Source organism: Lates calcarifer, linkage group LG16_LG22, assembly GCF_001640805.2.
Source record: "Lates calcarifer isolate ASB-BC8 linkage group LG16_LG22, TLL_Latcal_v3, whole genome shotgun sequence".
NCBI classification, from domain to species: domain Eukaryota; kingdom Metazoa; phylum Chordata; class Actinopteri; family Centropomidae; genus Lates; species Lates calcarifer.
Genome location: NC_066848.1, coordinates 9,739,988 through 9,761,217, shown reverse-complemented (window position 1 = coordinate 9,761,217; position 21,230 = coordinate 9,739,988). Strand labels below are relative to the sequence as shown.

The 21,230-nt window shown below is 40.1% G+C and overlaps 1 protein-coding gene across 9 annotated transcripts in view; it reads right to left on the bottom strand.

The window, feature by feature from the left end:
- Positions 1 to 21,230, bottom strand: part of kcnma1a (potassium large conductance calcium-activated channel, subfamily M, alpha member 1a) — a 131,087-nt gene that overhangs the window by 34,792 nt on the left and 75,065 nt on the right. For 4 of the 9 annotated variants that reach the window (XM_018696749.1, XM_018696755.1, XM_018696762.1 and 1 more), the window contains exons 6-18: positions 19,214 to 19,289; positions 18,449 to 18,524; positions 17,646 to 17,816; positions 15,918 to 16,009; positions 10,246 to 10,356; positions 10,005 to 10,110; positions 9,470 to 9,552; positions 9,309 to 9,378; positions 9,008 to 9,163; positions 8,370 to 8,479; positions 8,122 to 8,190; positions 3,695 to 3,781; positions 3,521 to 3,597 (exon numbers count right to left, since the gene is read on the bottom strand). In XM_018696749.1, the coding sequence (XP_018552265.1) occupies positions 3,521 to 3,597; positions 3,695 to 3,781; positions 8,122 to 8,190; positions 8,370 to 8,479; positions 9,008 to 9,163; positions 9,309 to 9,378; positions 9,470 to 9,552; positions 10,005 to 10,110; positions 10,246 to 10,356; positions 15,918 to 16,009; positions 17,646 to 17,816; positions 18,449 to 18,524; positions 19,214 to 19,289 (1,284 nt within the window). Of the gene's footprint in view, positions 1 to 2,225; positions 2,235 to 3,520; positions 3,598 to 3,694; positions 3,782 to 6,680; positions 6,693 to 8,121; positions 8,191 to 8,369; positions 8,480 to 9,007; positions 9,164 to 9,308; positions 9,379 to 9,469; positions 9,553 to 10,004; positions 10,111 to 10,245; positions 10,357 to 15,917; positions 16,010 to 17,645; positions 17,817 to 18,448; positions 18,525 to 19,213; positions 19,290 to 21,230 lie in introns of all 9 variants that reach the window. The other 5 variants (XM_018696760.1, XM_018696763.2, XM_018696765.2 and 2 more) reach the window with 3 other exon arrangements.

Genomic DNA, 21,230 nt, shown 5'->3' with positions numbered 1-21,230 from the left:
ATCTGTATTTCTTTTTAATTATTGCCTTTGACAAAACGGGCGATTTGGAGACTAGGTGCCCTCATTCAGCTGAGATTGGATGTGAAAGCAGCCATTCACAACATACTGTAGGACTCCTAAACTACTAGTTAGCCTGCAGCCAAAATACTGTAAAGCATCTACTCTGTGTCTGTGTGTGTGTGTATGTGGTGTGTATGTGTGTGCGTAGCTGCTGTTGTGTGAAGCCCTAAACCCCGAGGGAAGCAGGAGTGAAAGTTCCCAGAGCAGCATCTCTAGATTGCTGTGACTCTGGGCAGAAACAGTCCCTGGTCCCCATTCTCTCATCGTCAAGGTGCAAACAGACAGCAGACTAATACTGTCTCGCACCTTTACAGAGACACTTTCAGCATCTTTTGACTTTGAGTCACATTAGAAAATAAGGTCTCAAATGAAGTACTATGTTTTAGCCTCTGGCCAAGGAAAGAATGGGAAACGCAGATCATAACCCATGGGATGAAGGCATCAGGGACTGTTGTTTCCTATGGCATGCATATGTGCCTTATGAGCATGTAATAAGCATGCAGAAAATGTCGTTTTGGTCTCAGCAACAAGGGGAGGTACAGATATAACTGTTCACAGTAATGAAACAGTTTTTGGGGCATGGCAGACAAGTGCAGCAAGGCTTTCAGTTCATGCTGAAATTTTCTTAACTTCAGAGTTTTTGCTTGGGCATTCGGACCACAGTATATGTATGTTACAGTGTGGATTACTGACACATGGAAGGGGAGCAATGGAGAACATACACAAAGACACACACACACAGACAATGTCTTTGACTTCTGACTTCACAAATACCCAGATTCTGGCCTATGATTATAAGGTGTCCATTTCAGGGCATTCCTATTTGAAGATTCAACATGACGGCTGCCCTGATAAACTGTCTGCATGGGTTTGATCAGTCACCACCATCTCCTATAATCCACCAAGGCACAATATACTCAAACAGAAGCTATCAGGGCGCTATGTTGAATACAAAGGATGTCCTAAAGAAAGCACCATTCTGATATGTCCCCCTGAAACTTCCTTATTCAGCAAAAGGGCAAGGAAAAAATGATAGCACTGGCTCAAGACTCACCAAACCCAACTATACCAGATCATGTAAACATAAAACATGGATGAGGTTTTGATTAAATGTATCATCTCTATGCAAACAAGCCCACACATTTAGTCCTTGCATTTTTGCTGAACAGGTTTCAGGGGATTTGAGTTTCCTCTACAGACATCACCATTTAAATAGTCATATTGGACATGACCCTGGCAGAGCACCACCATCTAGTGGCAATCTAATGCCATGACACTTAATACTCTGTATTACTAATGGACTTTTCAACCAGTGTAGCGAGTTTAAAAAAAAACAGAAAGAAGAAGAAGAAGAAGAAATGGGCCCAACGACCATCCAGATTTGAAATACACAAGACTGGTGTGGTGACATTTAAATTATGAAAGGATGATCTCTGTAACCTCAGCCCTTAACTGGGCGAGGACCCAGAGTTTAGAGAGGAGCTGAGATCACAGAGAAGTGGGGCAAAGGGGAGGCCAGATTGTTTTGATTGTGTTTTGGCAACCTAGCTGGTTAGGATTTGAAGAACTTCCCACAAGGACATTTTCTGCTCTCTGAAAGTACAACCACACACAAAACTTCCTTTGACAGAAAGCAGATCAATTTAAATCTCAGCGGTTCTTGTTAATTTTCTTCCCTTTGTGTTAGCTCCCCTAAATCTATGATTACTGGATGACATCTCAGATTTTTATTATGTTCCTTCTGTACTTTCTTGGAGCATGACACTATAAGGAGGTTAATCATGGGTAATGACATAAGACTTGCAGCAGATTGGCTTTCAAATGCCAAATATGAGTTTGGTTTGATGATCAAATAGGGAGGAAAAATTGAGAGCTCATCGGCCACATCCGATTAAGTCACACTCTATTTAATTGTCATTTCCAACTAGTCAGAGCATAAGCTGACTGGGCCATTGAGGAGGAGGACTGATGCTGATGGTGTTATTTTTGCTGTTTTGGTTTCGGTCTGGTTTTGAGCACAGTGTAGAAATGAGAGGCAAGGAGAGGGATGCAGAAGCTACACTGGTACATGCAACATAGATACAGTATACTATTTGCTGAAGAGGAAAAAAAAAACACTTGCACTGCACTCTGGGTAATAGGACACCCATTTTCTTTTTACTCACAATAAATCACTACCAGTGAGTAGTTAAAATAAAGTGGCGTTTTCCAATGGCAGCAGGGAAGGAAATACATCAAAAGTGTGTCACTGGTCATAAAGAAACATGGGAAAAACAACAAAAGAGAACAAAACATGATAGAACAAAACATACTGTAGGACAGACTTCCATTGCAGTAATGGAACTGTCATCTTTCTAAATGCAACTCTCTTGTTGGAAACTACAGTAATAAGATAAAACATAGCACCAGGTCCATCACCGGAGTCCGAGACATGAAGATATTAAGAGAGCAAACAGAGGTAAACAGTTTATATAAATGAAACTAGAGTGTGAAAGGCCTGTTGATTCTATTGAGCTGGCAGAGCAAAAAATGTCTGAATAATTGAGATGACACAGACAAAAGAAGGAAATGGTGTGTATCTATTTTCAAACCAGGCTATGTCTCTACCAGGCTGCTTACTGTAATTGTCTGTGACCTTTTGCGGAAATATGGGATATTCACCTGAATTATTTATCCAGGAGCTAACGTGTCCTGACAAGTGACTACTGTACATAGGTCAGGTTATATTCATGTGCTGTTCCTGCCTTAATGGTAATGTCATGTCGGCATTAAAAAAAAAACAGAAAAATGGGTAAAACGGGGCATTTTACTGTCAATCTTGAATGTAACAATTAACAGCACATTATGTCTAAGTGCTGGACTATTAATGATATGGGAGGTGTGTGACATTAAGAACTAAATGTTTTTGTAAATGTAAATAATGTTTTTAAGTGTTTCAAACATCAATTAGGATTTACTGTATGTAACCTCATCCTACTTTTTTGTCTGCACAGCTGCCAACTAATACAATTTCAGTTCTATAGTGTATCTTTCTTACTAAGTTTTACCTCCAAATCCATTCACTACTATAGACTCATTAGCTTGCGTGGATAAAGTAGTGATTCAACGGTTAAACCAAAAAGTAAACACACTCAAAGATGATAACACCTACATTTCAGTTACAAAAAAACCAAATCAGATATTGACTGATGATCATACCATAATGGATGTTATGAAAGTTCAAAATGGGACCCATATTAAACAAGGGTATAATGGTGACAACATACAGTATATTACCTTTAAAAACACAGTGCCACAGTACAGAAGAACAATGACACAACGAAAGGTAAAACATTAGTGTCCAAACTGGTAAAACCTTAAGTATGATGAGACAGACAGATCCACAGGTAGGTTTGGGAGGGAGGGAGGGACGGAGGGAGGGGTGTCGGTGGGGCCAAATAAGGGGCACAGATATACTCACGTCGTTTGCAGCCACACTTCTTGATCCGCTTAGGGTCTGTGATGTCATCATGACAAGCTTTGCAGTAGAAAAATGCTCTAAAATGACACAGTAAAAATGTTAAGCGCTTCAAAAAATCCAGGTGTCCACTTTATAGTGCAAGTGACCAGTTGTTCATCAGGGTGGCTGGATTACCTTTTTACTTCTTTGGCATCACTGGCGATAAAGAATCCCAGTGTTCCCTCCTGCATCTTGACATGGTTGCCCGGGTTGATGAGGATGCTGGGTAATCAGAGAAATAAGACACATGACACTCATTAAAAGTCTGGACAATGCTCAGTTCACGCACACAACATGCTAATCAAGAGGAATGGTACACACACGTGTTGAAGCCTTTAATCGAGAGCTTGGTTTGCTCTGTTGTGTTGTGTCCTGTGTGTTATCATAACACACATCTGGCTCCTCTAATTTTGGGCAATTTGCTGATGTGATACTCACATGGATGGACAGAATGTACAACAGTATGATCGCACACTGAATTTTAATTCTTTTCTTTACAGAATGGTATCGGGATTTCCCCGGGGTGAGAAGGGGGGACAGAGAGGTACGAGTAAAAGGGGACAAGGGCAGAAAGAATTAAAATTATGGCCATGAAGTGGTTTTAGCCTCAGCACTCAAATACAATCATCTAGTCGAAACAAATGTTATGATGGCCACTGAGACATGGCTGTAGTACAGAGAATGTACAGTAAGTATCATTATCTTGGTTAGTATTTGACAGTGGGATGCAAGGGAATGAACAGCTCTTTCTCTGTTGACTCTAGACTGATCAGTGATTCTACTATAGTCTATGGAGTTGCTCTAGGAAAAATAAAATTGGTGGAGTCCCTTAAAAATAAGCAGTGATCCTGTTCCATTGACTTATAGTGTGAAAATAATTCAAATGCATGTCCAACAAGGTCAGTGTTGACTTAAAATTTTATACTTTACTAGTAATATTTAAAGATAAAACTCTAATAAAAATGTCTTCTGACATGCTGAGCAACAGCTGCACTAAAAGGAAATATCTCAGGATGTATTGGTAATTATTATGAGTGAGACTGAATTTAATACCCTGACCACTTTAAACGACTGGCTGTATCATTCCCCATTAATTAGACTGAAACAAAGAGTAGACACCACACACACATATTGTACGCTCACACACACACGCACACACACACACACCCGGGTCATTAATGGTTACCTGTGGGCAACAATCATCAATGATGTGAGTGTGAACTAAGAAATCAAAACACTGAACCCACAAAATCTTTAAGGGTCACACTCCTTCATAATACGAGCCCAGATGAAAGCTGATGAACTTTTGTATCTTCTTTTAAAATTTTCTCTATTTTAAACTAAAGTTTCCTATGGCTCACAAAAATACAGTCATTGTCAGGGATGTCATTCTCACCAGCTTGACTCAAATCTTTGTACTTTAAATGCTAATTTTGTGACATTTTAGCAATTAATTTTGAAAGAGAATGTTATCTGCGTTGACTCAGGGCAGAAGTGAGGTAGTACATCTAAGAAAACATGCATCGCACTACATCTTTCCTCTGGGCTCTGGAAAAGGTTACACTGGAGAAAATAAACAAAAATATTAAGGGAGCAATTGAATCCATATTCATATCGGGATGTGATCAAATTGCACCAGTCATGCAGATCTGATTTTTCTTTCCACACTGCAAGAAGTAAAATAGCATCTAACATTCACTCAGATTGAATGGCCCCCAGAGAAGTAAACAGGCATTATGCCTGGCATGCTCTTTAGTCAAAATAAATGAAAGAAACAGATCAAATCAAGACAGTTCCACAAACATTGCTGCCCAAATCTGAGATTTTCCAGGTGTATCTATCCAAGACGTTTTTCTTCAGTCGGGTGCAAACTGGTGAATAGAAGCTTAAAAAGCATCAAAACCTCATATTGTGAGCAACAAGGCAAGCATCAAACACCTTATGTGATAGTGTCATAGCATGCAGTTACCAAACAGCATGAAGAGGACAATAATCAAAAAGAAAAGGCATAGCCACTGCAGTACAGGTATAGGGACAGGTACGTAGATGCAGACGGTTGCAGTAACTTCTGTGCAGTTGGATTGTTTCTCAAACACCAAACTGACAGGAAGTGACCTCACTTAAGAACATCTACTCGAGAGACGCACGAGCGTGACTGTACATGGTGGCTGAGACGCACAAGAATGCACACACGCACGCGCACATTCGCACACAAACTCTCCCTCTCAAGGTAATCACACTCACACGCAGATGCACATACATGCACAGATGGATATACATTTAACACTGAGAACATGAGAGGGTGATGGAATGCAAAAGTGAAATGTGGGGCACTTGTGAACATTGTAGCCTATGGTTATTAAATTTTCACTTTGGATAAACTTAATGCTATCCAAATTCAACAGCTCCATGCCTTTCCTAGTGTGTGAAATGATGAAAAGAAAGCAAAGATTGGTGAGGTGCTGCCTGTGTAATAAAACCATTATGAAAAGGACATGCTATTGTATCAGCCACTGCCTAAAGCAATGGCAGATAATCAGTCAGTTTCTTTCAAGATTAAATCCAAAATGTAGAACAACAGATTATCAGTGCTTATCGACACCACATCTGAGGTCTAAGATATGTGTATATAAAGTCCTCACTGATACTGAGTCAAAGAACCATGAAGTACTGTTCTGGCAGTGATTTAAAAACACCATTAGTGGCATAAATAGCTTGGCAAAGCTAACATACAGTAGGGTAAGAACTGAGCAACACTGAAAAAGAACTGAAAGTGAGAGAAATAAACTAAGCAAAGGACTGGTAAAAGGAAAAAACGGAAAAGATCAAAAGATCAAATAAGAGGTAGATATGGAGAGGGTGAGCGTTTGGCCTTGGTACACTGACAACAGCAAAGACAAAGAAACAGCACTTCTACAAACATGTCCAATTTATCTATCCTCTCTCTGCCTGCAAAGAAGTTAGTGCATTAAGCACAAGGGACACCATAAAAAAAGTTAGAAAAAGAGGCCTGTGAGATAGTGTTTGGAAAAATATCCCTGGGGAAACTCCCAAAGTCAGAAGCTTTAAAGTGGTGGAGATTGGGTGGAACTTTGGAAGTAAGATAAGGTAGAGGGCATACCGCTTTCGGCTTCTGCAAACAACAAGAAAAAATCTCAAATCAACAGTTATCATGAACATAGAAGAGGAGGAGAATATGACTGTTACTAATGCTTTTCGGCCTATTTTATAGGTACGCCTCATGTGGCAGCATGTGGCACAACTCTGTACACACTCTGTATGTCATGCTTGTCCAATGTTGAGGTCCTTGCACCTAAAAATGATTGCTTACTAAAAGAAAATCCTGTTTTTAACGATGGTTAGCTTTTGACAAGGGCATGATTAAATCAAATGGCACTGAAAACTGCTGTACATTTACAAGACAAAAGCTGTAAATAGCTGTAAAAGAGAAGTATGCCTTTGTGTGGCTTCATCAAAATCATTATGAAAAAGTAATGAAGTATTATAGCATAGTTTGAATTTCAGTAACTTATAGCTTGAAAAAATTAAGAACTCAGACAAAAATTACAACACTGGGACATTAATATTAGTGCCAGAATTAGTAAATTAAGTTGTAAGCTTGTAATATCAAAATGGCCATCATTTGCCATGCAACCTTGTCAGTACACAAAAACATTTGACACAAGTGAATAGGGAAGGGTGGGTGGGATTTGGCAATTGAGATTACTGAAAAATAGTACTTCATGTTGTTATTGGTGATAAGACTGACGCTGATGTAGAGTTAGTGGTCATCATACAGACTAAACAAGGACACGGTAGAATCAAGTTAAGGAAACACATGACATGAAATTCAAATGTGTAGCAAATTGGTTATTTAGGTGTGAATATGTCTCCGAACTGATGGCACAGTGTAGCTGAGATGACACACAAAAAAGACTGTGAATGTTGTATTGGTCCATTGCTGTCGCCTATTACTTGTCTGACACTAAATTTTTATTTTAGCCAGATTTTCACATTTTTTCCCGCATAACCTGCAAGGTTTGGCTAAGTATCAGTCTTGGGAATATGTAGTTACCTCCACCAAGGACATACAGTCTCAGCCAATCAATCACATTTTCAATCAAAATTGAGAGTTAAGCCATGAGGCCAAGGACTGAGTGATAGGGATTTTCTGCTAATTTCTTAAAATAGAGAATAAATATTGCTGAATATTTTTCATTATTAAAACAAAAATTAAGACGACTGTGTAGTCACGGCAGAGGTACAGTACAGTTTGCTGTGTGTACTAATTAGTAGCCTCATCACGTAACGTATACTGTGTATTGATATTGTGTGTTTTTAAAGAAATAACCCAAGTAAACACTTTTCAAAGGTAATTCATATGCTAGAGTGTCAGTATCAATTGTTAACCAAACAAATGTCATCAAATGTATTACTAATATCAGCTGTGATCAGAGCTGCAAAGAGGATTTGGGGAAAAATATCAGATATTGTATTAGAAGCAAAGCACTGTTACCACGGTTGTACCTGATGTTACTGCAAAAAAGATCCAATATACAAACCTGCTCTCTCTCTGCTCAGACTTGTATTCGATGGCAATAAGCAACAGCTTCAGCTTCACGTAACATAGCCTGTAAAACATGTGCACTCATTAGAGCAGAGCAGCATATGAGCAGATGACTGATGTGTTCAAACACCTTTGAAATTCATATTCTTACATCCCCCCCTTGTCATTTTTTCTGTACTTCAAAAGTGTTAGCAACCTACCATTGACAGTGGGCTTGCTGAGTGGGGAAAGAATGATACTTACTCACAGACAGTGGGGAAGGAGAGGCCCACAAAGGCACTGGACAAATACTCTGTGTACATCTCATTAGCCACTCCTTCAAGGTAATACTTCTGCCATGTGTCCTCCTCAATCTGACAAAAAACAAGCATGGAAATGTCACACATGAAGATAGAGAAGGAGGGAAAAAAGGCAACACTGTTTTTCTTCCAATAGCAGCCCAATGTGGACTGCAGATGTTCCCCCCACACAACATCAGCCTGGTCATTATAAGCTGATCCATCATCTTTATGACATGAGAACAGTTCTTTGATAGAAGCAAGCACCTCTTCAATTTTGAGCCACAGGAACACTGAACAGATTCCATATGAAATGTCACAGTAAAATATGATGTGCCAGGATGACTGAAAACACTCTAATGGAAGTCTTTTCTCTGGACAAAGATGTCACAATTTCCCAGTGAATGTGGTGTGCTTGATGGATCTAGTCCATCTGTCAGCAGGGAACTTACTGTATCAACTTATGTTCACCTCACCTTCAATCTCAGAATAAATCATCTCATTTACAAAAATGCAATGTGAGGATTCATTCATCCATGTTACTTCAGTCTGCTCAGAAGGAGTGACTGAGACAAGGCAAGTTAATCTTGTCCTCTGTGTTACCTCGATGAAGGACCTCATGGAGAATAGGTTGGCTAGCATTGTGGACAGGCCCTGGGCCAGACAGCTCTGGGCAATGAAGCCTGCCTTCAGCTCCGCCAGGCAGATAGCATCATCACCCTCCTTCCAGTTCCAGCTTGGAATGTTCAGCAGATGGGCCTTCATCACATGATACAGACAGAGGAAGTCACAAGACGCAGAAAACTCTGCCAGTGATTCATATTTCGTAAAGGAGTAGTTCAACAGTCTGGGAATTATACCTATTTGCTTTCTGATGGAGCATTAGCATTTAATGTTCCCCTACCTTGTTGTGATATTGTAGCATCTGTGTGATTATTCTGATCTTGGGATGGTAGTTCTTGATTGAAATGACCCTGGAGGAAAAACAGGCAGCCACATTGAACAATGAATATGAAACACCTTTAGCCAGTTTCTTCTGATTTCAAAGTCCAGAGGATACATTACCTCATGATGTTGGAGGCATCTTCAGCATCAGGATCTGCACAGTATTTATTGGCTAGGATTAAGCAGGCATCTGCTGACTCGATCTATGAGTAAAGGACCAAAGAAACAGATATGGTAATATTATAGTATATACACACTAAGTGCTTTAAACAAACTGTCTGTGCTTCCCTCATAAAACTATACAAATCAGTGAGTTTAACACTAGCCAGAATCAATGCGATTAGTCATAATATTGATCAGTATGCCACGGCCTTTTCCCCTTTTTCTCTTCCCTGTTCTGTCCTTATCCATTTTGTTCAAGAAATAAAAATAAAAACTGAAATGGATATCCATATATTGTCACCCTGCACTGTTTTCCTCTACTTCCTACAGCCACTAAAAAACAAAAAAAGAAAAAAAAGACAACCTCAAAATTACTGGTTTACTAAATGGAATTTTGCTCTTAATCTGTCTGCATCTACACTTAAAGTTCAACAACAGTCATCTATAATTGTATGTGTTTTCATCTCTCCAAGAGTCCTGTCACCGCCTGTACCTTCACTCGGGCCAGATCGTGAGGGTTGAGAACAGATCCCTGGTAGAACTCTACTTGGGTAAAATGGCGTTTGAACAAGGCTTCCAGCTCAAGATTAGGGGAAATACTAGCACACAGAGAAAAGAGGAGAGGGGTTAGTGCATGTACGAATACCTCGTGTATACAGGTCGACTGTGCATTGTTTTCAAGCATTGTGTTGAGTGCTAGCCTACACGTGGTGAGGAAGGAAAACTTAACTTACTTATGGAGAAAAACAATTTCTACATTGACATCATCCCTGTCCTTGTGTAGGAAGTCTTTGAGGAAGTTGGAGACACTTTCGAGGGTAATATGACCACAGACCACAATATGCCTGGAAGGGGGGAAGAAATCATCTTGAGTGGGCAACATAAATCACTGCAGACACTGGCATGTCTCCCAAAGATAATCAGTCAAACCAAAGCACTCTAACATCTAACTCAAATACAGACTGAAAAAAAATATCTATATACATGTCAAGAAATGTTGATTCAAAGCAAACAAGTAACTGAATTATATCTCTTTTGCCATAAAAGTGAATATTTTCCCCCATGTAATGAAAGTGGTTAAATTCTGCACGACAAGTGCAATCAAACACTCAACTCTGAACCACTTTAGAAAATCTAAGATATAATCACACAGCCCACAGTGGTTGGATTGTCATCCGTTCTCAATATAAAAACTGTCCCTTCGGCCAAACCACCCCTTTGTGAGCTGAATGGATGTTGACAAAGACATGTACATCAATATGCTGGTGCTTTTATACAGAACATTGCTAAAAACTTTCAAAGTGATTTGGAGGCCTGTGGTTGACACAAATTCTAAACAGGACCTCGGAGTATTTGACGGGTCCCTGGCAAGATTCAGTAGTGCATTATAGCGCAGGGATCTGTCAGAGGGTGCGGGGGGCTGATTACAACAGTACGGAAGTATGAGGTTAGATTAGAGGGATTTCTGAGTTGAAGTTTGTTTTGGCCCTGGCTGTCCTCTGACTGCACTGTAGGCCAGAGAGATCAAGTTCAAAGGTTAGCTCCACAGTTAGATCAATTATGGGAATCGTTTTAATAAAACCCGGGCAGTTTGGACGGCCACTGTCCAAGTCTTATTATCAACGATAAAACTTGTGGTGCTTCTGTCAAGTTTTAGTGTCCCAGAACTGAGAGAAATCACTTCAATTCCCTATCCAGTTTGTTTGATAAATCTATGTTGTAGGGTTTAGGTTATCTTCCTCTTTCGTTACTGTAGTACTGTTATAATTAAATAAAGAAGCAGTAGTGTCGTCATTAAAACACTTGGAAAATAATACTAATAGCACTGTAAGTATCAGTATTCGACCATGATATGGTTTTGATTGGCAATTTAATCACACTAATCTAGTGGATTTAAGACACTCTCCAGTATATGCTTCATTTACACTGTGGTAAGCTGAACTACCCTTCCGGAGTTTAAGTTAAATGTCACCAAGTCTTTTTGCCAAACCCCTAAATGAGAAATCCAAACATGCTCAGTAGAATCCAGGCCTTATATTGACATGGATTAGTGTGGACACTCGGCAGACACCCTAATTACCCTATGGAGACCTGTAAGGCAATCTGTGTAATGACAATGGCCTTATCCACTACTTACAAGGATGTGCCAGGAGACAATTGAACCACTTTAGTTTTGAGTGCCTGGGTACTGGACAGCTTTGCACTTAACACTATGGGTATTCAGTTACTCTTTCCTACAATAAAAAAAATATATATACTGTGGTCGTATTTGTTCACTGTTCAAGTCCTTATCATCAACTAGATTTGTTATGACAGGTCTCTCTCAATCCATTATCATGCTGTTATATACAAGAAGGAAGCTCTGGCTAACACATTAACCTTTAACAGTCAACGTCTAAAATTGTATAGAACATTAGTGAAATCTGACTCAGTTTGGCAGATTTAAAGGAAACAGAGATATTTATTGATGTTAGATGAGAACCATAGTCCAGATCACTGAGTGTTCTCCTATCCTTTACCAGATGGACTGGGTAGGGCTGAACTGAAGTGGACTTGGCAAAGTAATGTGACAGACATATTAGGGGAATGGCAGTTTGTAGATGTTGCAGGACATAATGGTCTTCACAGATGTCGCCTATGTCCTTTAAGGGAATCTAATGAGCAGCCGTGATTGCATGGTTGGCCAGAGTTGAGCAAAGGGCCGTGTGGTCTTACAAGCTGATGAGCTGAGATGTCTGTGGGCAGCCAGCACTATTTGGCACAAGATGCCTCTCATTTCATGAGACGAAAAACATCAGTCATGTTTTCCTATTCTCAGTATCCAGATGCCCTTCTCCCAAGGGTAGAAGTAATATACAGATTTATAAGGCATATTATTTGGCTTGTGTGGGTTCAACATTCGGTTATGAATGTCAGACACACACGCACACACACAAACTAAAGCACAAACCTGAAGGTGTAAATTCATGTACACAGGTAAACGCACATGTGCACACACACACACACACACAGAAGCGAATGTAGGGCTGTCTTTCACTGTGAACAGATAAAAACAAAACTTTCCTCCTCACTTATTAAACTTTGTTTCTTAAACCTTGATGAAGCCACTAATTTGTGTCTCTGTGTTTAAGACAGAAATATTATTGTGATATTATGCTTCACTTAATAGACGTCATTGAAGTTGGCCTGCCTGTACTGAGTTTTCAGTGCGCCAATAGTGGCATCAAACTCAATACTGAGATCATTGTCTTGTTAAATAGGATATAGAAAAAGGATATCATGGATAATTCAACCATTTATAATTGCTTCATGAACAAAATACCACTCTCTGGTCAACCTGATTGTACAGTACAGCTTAAGCTATGGAAATAACTCAAAAACTCAAAGGAAAACAAAAAGTAGAGCACTTCAAGGGCACAGAAAACCATACCCGTCAACCCAGAAACAAACATACACACACAAAAAAAAGGTGTGGCACACAATCACATTAAATGCAAAGGGGTATTAACACAGCGTGCACACAAAACATGCAGTCAGGGAACATCCCAGGATGTCATTGGGATGCACTGCATACAAAATGAACAAACAAAGAGCTCAAACATCAGCAACAGAGGTCACTCACTTAATACTGCTCTAATCCTTAGGTCAGTGATGAAACTTACTGCAAGAATCATCATCAGAACGTCGCAATTTATTTAACAGGTTCACATTTTGTTTTTGTATCGTCTTTCAGGGAATTTATAGGCATCAGCGTTGGGTGAAATTGCATCTCCTGAAATAACTACTCCATGTGTAGTCATTAGAAGCTAAAAAAATTTCAGTGTGCAGGTATGCAGATTCTTTAAGAACTGCAGATGTAAGTTTTACCATTATGTAAGTATGTATATGTGTTTGTGCCTGATAGTGTGAAAGTCTCTGGGTCTGCACGCCTTGAGTTGCTAGCCCTTATAGAGGACCGTCGAAGGTGTATGTCAGAGTTCAGCCAGGGTTGAAGACAGTTTCCGTGCCAACCCCTCCGTTGAAGCTGGGGCTAATGGAAACCATAGAGCCATAATGGAAACCACAGAGCCTCGAGTGCGGCAGGGCGCCAACGGAACGCAACACTTGTCATTATTATATCAGCATACACGAGCTGAGAGCTGTCACTGCGTTCGCGGGTGTACGCTACGCTGCACAGGGTACTATAAGCAACACTAGCATGAAACAGGAATTCAGTATGGAATCAATGTGAGTCCTTCTCACTTCCAAATAACCTTCAAGGTCTGTTTCGAATGACAGCAGCCAGGCAGAGAGATCAAATGAGGGTTACATTTAAAATACTTCACAATGTATCATGACCTCATTGTTTGTGACTCTGTAATCAGTCAGATACTTGTAATCTCCTAATCTCATTTCCATGATAGACTTTTTTTTGCGTGTGTTGACAGCTGCTAAATGATAATGCACTGAACACCGATGGCAAACCTAAACCCACATGACAAACCTGTTTTGTCTATGTGTCAGGTCCTATCCATGTAAACAATCTAAATGATTTTGCAAAGAGCCTGGTGCCACTCTAAGCCCAAAGTGGTTGGTGGGGTATCCTCTGATTGTTATGATATATTCGCCAGTATGTCTAACCAGAAAGAGAGACGGAAGGGGGTATGGAAGGAGAAAATAAAGTGTGTGGGAGAAACTATCCTCAGTTTTGACAAGGGCTTCTCTCAACACCCATCTGTGAGCCTGGGCTGAGGTCACTGGCCAAACATAACATTTCATCAATCTTATCCCAATGACAGGCAAACATTATTGAACAAAGGCTTTTTTCCAGTGCCTCGCTCTACTGCTGGCTCCCTAGAATCCACCCTGCTGAAACCCCTGGAAGTAAGATTGGAAAAGGGAAACAGAGTGAGAAAGAGAAGACAGCATAGTAGTCAATGCTGAGTGCCATAGAAGAAAATGAGAAGAGAAGGGATGAAGGAAAAAGAAAAGAGTCTACCCTCCCTGTTCTGGACACACCACATTTGGATTAAAATAAATCTGTGTGCTGAATATCAGTAAGGTTTGAGCCAAGAGGGGAGGAGAACAGTACTGCACAATAAGTACTGTGGCAATCTTGTACAGACAGTAAAATGACCACAGTGTCACACATACTTCACAGTGCACTGGAACCTCTGCTGTGAGAGGCCAATTACACATACACATAAATAACAGGAGCCTCTGGAGACAAACTCCACCACCACACAGACACGAGAACCAGGCGAGCACCAAGAACCAAGCAGGCAAAGCAAGCCAAAAGCAATTGAGAGCCTCCAATGGGAGTGAGGCATCCAGCATTCAGGGTGTGGGAGCTGACTGAAGATCAGGGCCAGAGTCATGTCAAGCATTGATGATGCGATGGGCTGGCGGTGACAGACAACAGGTAGATGGCTTTTTCATAGAGTTTGCAAAAAACAATGAAAAAGCTGCAAGACAGCAGGTCATAGAGAACATGCCAAATGATGCAGTTAAAGAAAAGTAATTCCATAAAGCATGCAAAACAAACTCAAGCAAAATTAAACAAGAAAAGAAACTGTATCCTGCAATGGTCATTGAGATTGATGATGCTTAAAAAGACCACCAATAATAATGCACTTGCAGATGCTTAAATCTTTCTATTTTCTTGTGGAAAAATCCTAAAAGCGGATAGTAGGGGTTTCATGACTATTTTCTTTAATTTTTATATGGTTAGGATCCTAATTAATCCCTATAGGTAAGACTGTATTTATGAGAGACTGGATCTGAATAGAATCAGAGATGGGACAACACACTGGGCACAGATATATTGCATAGAAGCACCACAGGTTAGTGTACTGCAAGTCTAAAGTAGTCATGAAAGCTCTATTTTCCAAATCAAATCAAAGCGCAACACAGGATGTTTCAAGGAGGACAAAGAAAGAAAATGAACAGCACACAAATGACTTCAGGAAAGCTCTGAGTGAAGGACAGGTAGAGGCAGATATAGAAAAAAGGTAGAGATAGGAGAAGACAAGAACAGATAGAGAGAGACAGAGTGAAAGAGAGAGTAAAGGGGCATGGACATGTGGTGTCCTAATGGCCAAGGTCTCCAGTCACGCAGTGTGACTTGATGCTATAACGTAACTTTACTGTTCTAAAAAGTCAAGTTAACTAACCCCCAGAAACTATAAAACTCGAGGGGGGTGCACTTTAGTCACACAACCACACCTTGTCTGGATTTCAACTTACTTTCTGCCTCGTGTCGAGTTATAACTCCCTCCGTATTTCTTCCGATTAAGGATGAGAGCAGCAATTTCTGGCACGTAGCGAGCAAACATGGCCTACATGCATGGAACAGAAAAAAGAAAAAGGCATGCAGAGAGGGTTCTACCGCACACAGAAAAACAGCAGAACCATCTGGAATACTTACTTTCTCCCATTAACCGCACTATAGGAACCACCATATTTCTTGCGGTTTCCTATTAACTCTATGATTTCAGGGACGTAGCTGGCAAACATGGCCTAAGGAGAAGATAGAAGACAGAAGAAGAGACTAAAAAAGAGACTACTATGCTGCAGAGTGGGTGGTGGGGAAACTGGTGCACGAATCCAGATTTCTGAGGGTGGAAAAATATTACTTTGCAATAGAAATCAAGTTTTAAAAAAACTCTCTTGTTGTCTGCAGAGAGTTGCTAAACTTCACAAGAATGAGAGAGATCTTCATTTACCACGAAGAATTGTGTTTTTGCTGTTGAGAAAAAAAAATAGCCCGAGATTTTTAAAAGGTAAAGGTTTAGGAACAGGTTTAGTCAGTGGGCAAGAATTTTGTCACAGCTGATGAATAGTCAGTCTGTGATAGCACCCAAAACCTTTCTGGATAGCAGAAGTTTAAAAGCTGAGGGAGAGTAAAAACCTATGTGCCATGTTTTGTCCAACAAACACAGATGATCTGGCAGGTTGATTTGAATAGGCCCACCTGATGGTCCACAGCTGCAAAACACATTAAGACTCATTTGTTGGGCTGGGAAATGAGCTGGATGCATTTTGCAAAGTTTCACAGCCATTTGTTGTGGGACAGGGTCGTGTTTAAGTTTACTAAGTAACAATGGGGAGGACTGACATTCCTCATCTAGGGTTACATCTACAATAAGAAACGAAGATGTGCCCTTGCCCTTGTAAATACACACTTAAATCATGCTTGCAAAGTTTACCTATACATCACCAGGCATAATGCGAAATGACGTGGGCTTGAAATGATTCCTGGCTTTAAAGTATCTCCAGCCTGGAGTCATTATTTAGCCACTGCTGCTGATAGGAAGCAGCTTGAGGTACTAGCCTAAAGACTTCCAGAGCTCTCAACACTGACGAAAAACACACAACCTATCACCATGGCCACAACACGGTACACATCCACACAGCTGCAGGTCATCAGAGCATACTGATAGCTGGCCAAAAGCAGAATACAGTAACTGTGATTTGGCTAGACCCTCCTATTTTTTTTCTATAAGAGAAGATGGAGGAGGCAGGGTCTTTGGTGAGCGTGTGTTTGTGTGTGTGAGTGCGTGAGTGCTTACAGGTGTGTGCACCCATGCATGCCTGCGTGTAAGTTACTATACTAGTGGCAGCCCAACAGGACGCTCAATCAGAGGGAAGGTGAGAGGAGTGGGAGGCTGCTGTTGCTATGGTAACAGTCAGGCTGGCCTAAGCCTCATCTCCCTGCCCCTGTGTTTGTTGGAATTGTGGGAAGAGACACGGGAGGAGGGGTGTCCTGAAACCGCAACTGCTTTTAAGAGAACAGTAACAACATTATCAGACAAAAGCTTATACTCTAATCAAACAGATACAGGAAGGACACATAAGGGGAGGGGACAAAGGAGCACATAGTACTGTAACTACAGTAGACAAGATACAGTAGGCTAAACAGAAGGATACAACTACACTATAACAACAAATAATATGTACTGTTACAGGCAACATAGTTCTAACATTTTATAGTACTATGCTAAAACATTATACAACACACATAATAGTCAAAGTATTTAAATTCATTTCTCATTAACTTATCATTTCTTCTATCATTTTGGGTGACAGATGGGGACAGGCAGGATTTAGGAAGGGATAAGGGGAATCAGGGAGGAAGAAAAAGACAGATTTTTACCAAACCACCAAGGATGAAGAAGACCATAAACAGGCGCCCCAAGGTGGTTTTTGCATAGACATCCCCGTAGCCCACTGTAGACATAGTCACCATCAGCAAGTAGACACATTCCCAATAGGAAAGTGACTGGGAATTTTGGAAATTTTCCCAAGGATCCCCTGAGTTTTCCACCTAAAATGGAGAAATCAGAGGAGGAGGGATAATTAGACTCAACATCAACCACCAATTTGTAAACAGGGATTTGCATGAAGAAACTATTTCATCAAGTTTGATTAAATCCAGCAACAAGTGCTCATGCATTCATCTGTGTTTGAATCATTCTTTATATATATATACTGTATATTGAGCTTAGACTACCATCTAGTGGTTAAAACAGTTAAATGTTTGATGAGTTGAGCAGAGCTACAAATACACAATGTATATACTTTAAACCAAATTTTACAACACTGTACACACAATAACCATTGTTTTGTTGTTGTTTTTTTTTAAAGAATTATCTTCATGGAATTTTGTCTCATAATTATATAGTTTGATGATGATGGCAAGATTTTAAATTTGGGAATAGCAGAGCACTAGTATCAGATCAGTACTAAGTATGATGTGATGATTTAAGTTAATTTGAATCAGTACTGGGAGATTAAAAGTTAGGTCAGTATGTTCCTACTTTGAAGACTGAAAAACATAATTACAGTATCCCTTCCTGCAATTCCTTCCTCAATTCATTCCCAGTCAGTTAGCCAGTCACCGTCCTTACTGGCTCATTAATCACTAGGCCCCATCGGCTTTCACATCTGTACACTTACCAGATGTATGAATCCAGCAGCTGTGAGCCATGTGCTTATGAAGATGGAACACAGGTTCACCAGCTTGATGGAATTGCTAGGTAAAAGAAGAACAACCATAAAACTCACAGACATCTAGACCACAATGACAGAAAAACTGAGATATGTGAACTCATGAAAGCAACAGCAAGACCTCGTCTTACAGTTACAGCCAGGATGGTGGAGATGGGACTTAGATTGTGGGAATATCAATAAACGAAAAATAAGGAAAATACTATAACTACCATAAAAATGATAAAAAGGATCATAAAAGCCATATGATGCACAGAGTGGGACAAAAAGCTTAAATCCAACTTCCAATGAAGTATCTGATGATACTTAAGGAGGGGCTCTTGCTAATCCTCTGCATATAGTACATATGTGTAGAAACCGTAAATGCCCCAGTACAGTTATGGTATACTATGTGTGGTGCACTTTAGTGCTATGTTCAAAAACAGTGTGACAAAGTTATTTAAATCACACACACACCATTATTAACTAAACAACTAATCTAATCACACACTTATGATATCATAAAATATGCCTAAATTTAAGTAACTGCAACATACAGTTTCTGACAATGCCACATTATACATTGTCATTGACTTTGTTATTATACAGAACTGAAAAAGGACTCTTTCTGCAGTTTCTGCAGTTCAAACCAGCCTCATTGTTAGCTACTGGGGTGGTAGTAACAGTGAAGATGCTGATGCAGGTAGATGTGAATGAGGAAAGCTTAGTTCTCACCTTGTTTTCAAGATATTCAAAAACTGTAAGATTTCCGAGAACTGTATCAACCTTAGCGCTCTCAGGAATCTTAAACCTGTGTGGAAAAGAGAAGACAGAGACAGAGAGAGCATGTGTCCATAAATTAGGTAAGAAGTGTAAGAGAGGCTGAGTGGAGACAACATATATGAGCAATTCAAAGAAATACTATGGTCCAAATGTTTTTCTAAAGCACACAACCACAGCGCAGTGCGGCACCGTATAATGCAAAATTTAGTTAGTGAGACACAGGAAGATGATACAAAAAACACTTTACTCAAGATGATGTGTTGGAATTATTTATTATGCATTCAAACAAGTTAGGAGGAACATCATGTGCCCTACTTTACATGAGCCTCAGTCTGAATCCAAGAGCAGCTCGCTTAGGGATTATAGAACAATGTGACACCTGCCTCATTGTCTTTTTACATAACATGACTGATCCTGGTGGAACGTGTGCGCGCATGTCTTTGCCTATGTGTGTCAAATTGTGTGACAAAAAGTGATGTGAATTCCTACTGAGACAATCAGTTTACTACCAGCAAATATGAGACAGGCCATATGCTTGTCATCGAACATGTATCAAGACCAACTTTAATTGTCAAAGAATTTCAAGATCTCGGTTAAGTAGGTCATTCCTCTTACCAAACTAATTCTGAGCACAACTCCAGATAGTGCATATTCATACTGTGTACTGATGCTAACGCCCTTACCCCAGTTAGAGAGGATCCGTAAACAAGACCAGACTGAATGGTAAAGTCCTGTCTGCCTTTCCTTTTCCTCCTGTCCATGATGGCCCTGCCTCACCCTGTACCCATTCTGAAAAAGATCGCCACAGGACTTCTTTCGTCTCCACGTCTCTCGGAGGGTTTCCAAGTTAGCATCGCTGTGTGTGCGCCGGTACACAAGGAGCTTAGGAGGAATCATTGTTTTGGACTAAATGCTATCCAAGGAATTCCTTTCTCTTCTGGCCAAGATGGGGATTAAAAATCTGTGATCCAATAGATTCAGGGCCTTGTATTCCAAAAAGCACCTCCAGAAAAAAGCCAAGAGATAATTCCTAGTAAAAGCAACAAAAGCAAGACTCTCCTTTTCTGGAAAAAGTAAATCTTCCTCAATACTGCACCACCACCAGTATGGCAAACACCTCGAAATACTGGGAAATCTATGGTCAGCAATGCAGACAGACAAGCTAAAACAGACAGAAGGAATTGTATTGTTCATCTAATCATGTCAGTCTTGCCAGGGATTGTGTCTCTGTGAGCAAAACGTCAGCTGTACTTTAGGTGAGGGTTTTTTTTTTTTTTTTCATTTTTGTCACAGTGCCTTTAATCCCCACAACCCAAACAGATTTACCTTTGTCATGCCCCTTTTAGTGCTTTACTGTTAACCCTTTCTGAAGCTTTGTTCCCATCAACACACAGCTGCATTGAACCTATTCTCTAAAAAAAAAAAAAAAGTCTGAGCCCTGCCAAGGATTAGTAGAGATGAAAATAATGCAGAACAAAAACAATAATCCTTACTTAAAAATGAGTGTCCTGTTTCCAAAGGGAAATTTCGAACAACTCTGTCTAACATGGAAAAACTTCTGTCAAGTTAGGGATCTATTCTTAAGCCTAAATCTAAGAATTAAAAGGTCACTGACTTCCAAATAATTCAAAAGAATAATACCTCATATGATTATACTTGTGCCTGTGTTCCTTGTAAACATTCAGCACAAAATTGTTGAGCAGCAGCTGAGCAGAGTAAACCGTAAATGCATCTTTATGCTTTAAACTAAATCTAAATATGTTTTCCTCAGAATCAGAATTAGGGGAGGGGACAATTCAGACAATTTTTTTAACTTTCCCAAACAGACAAACCAGCAATCACTCCCACTTCACGCACAAATTGGCGAGAGGCACAGAGGTGAGAAAATAGGCCTCTCAAGCTCTCCTTTTCACTCTTCACACAGCTACATCTATCACTTTGTGTACACAACCAAGTGCAACACCATGAC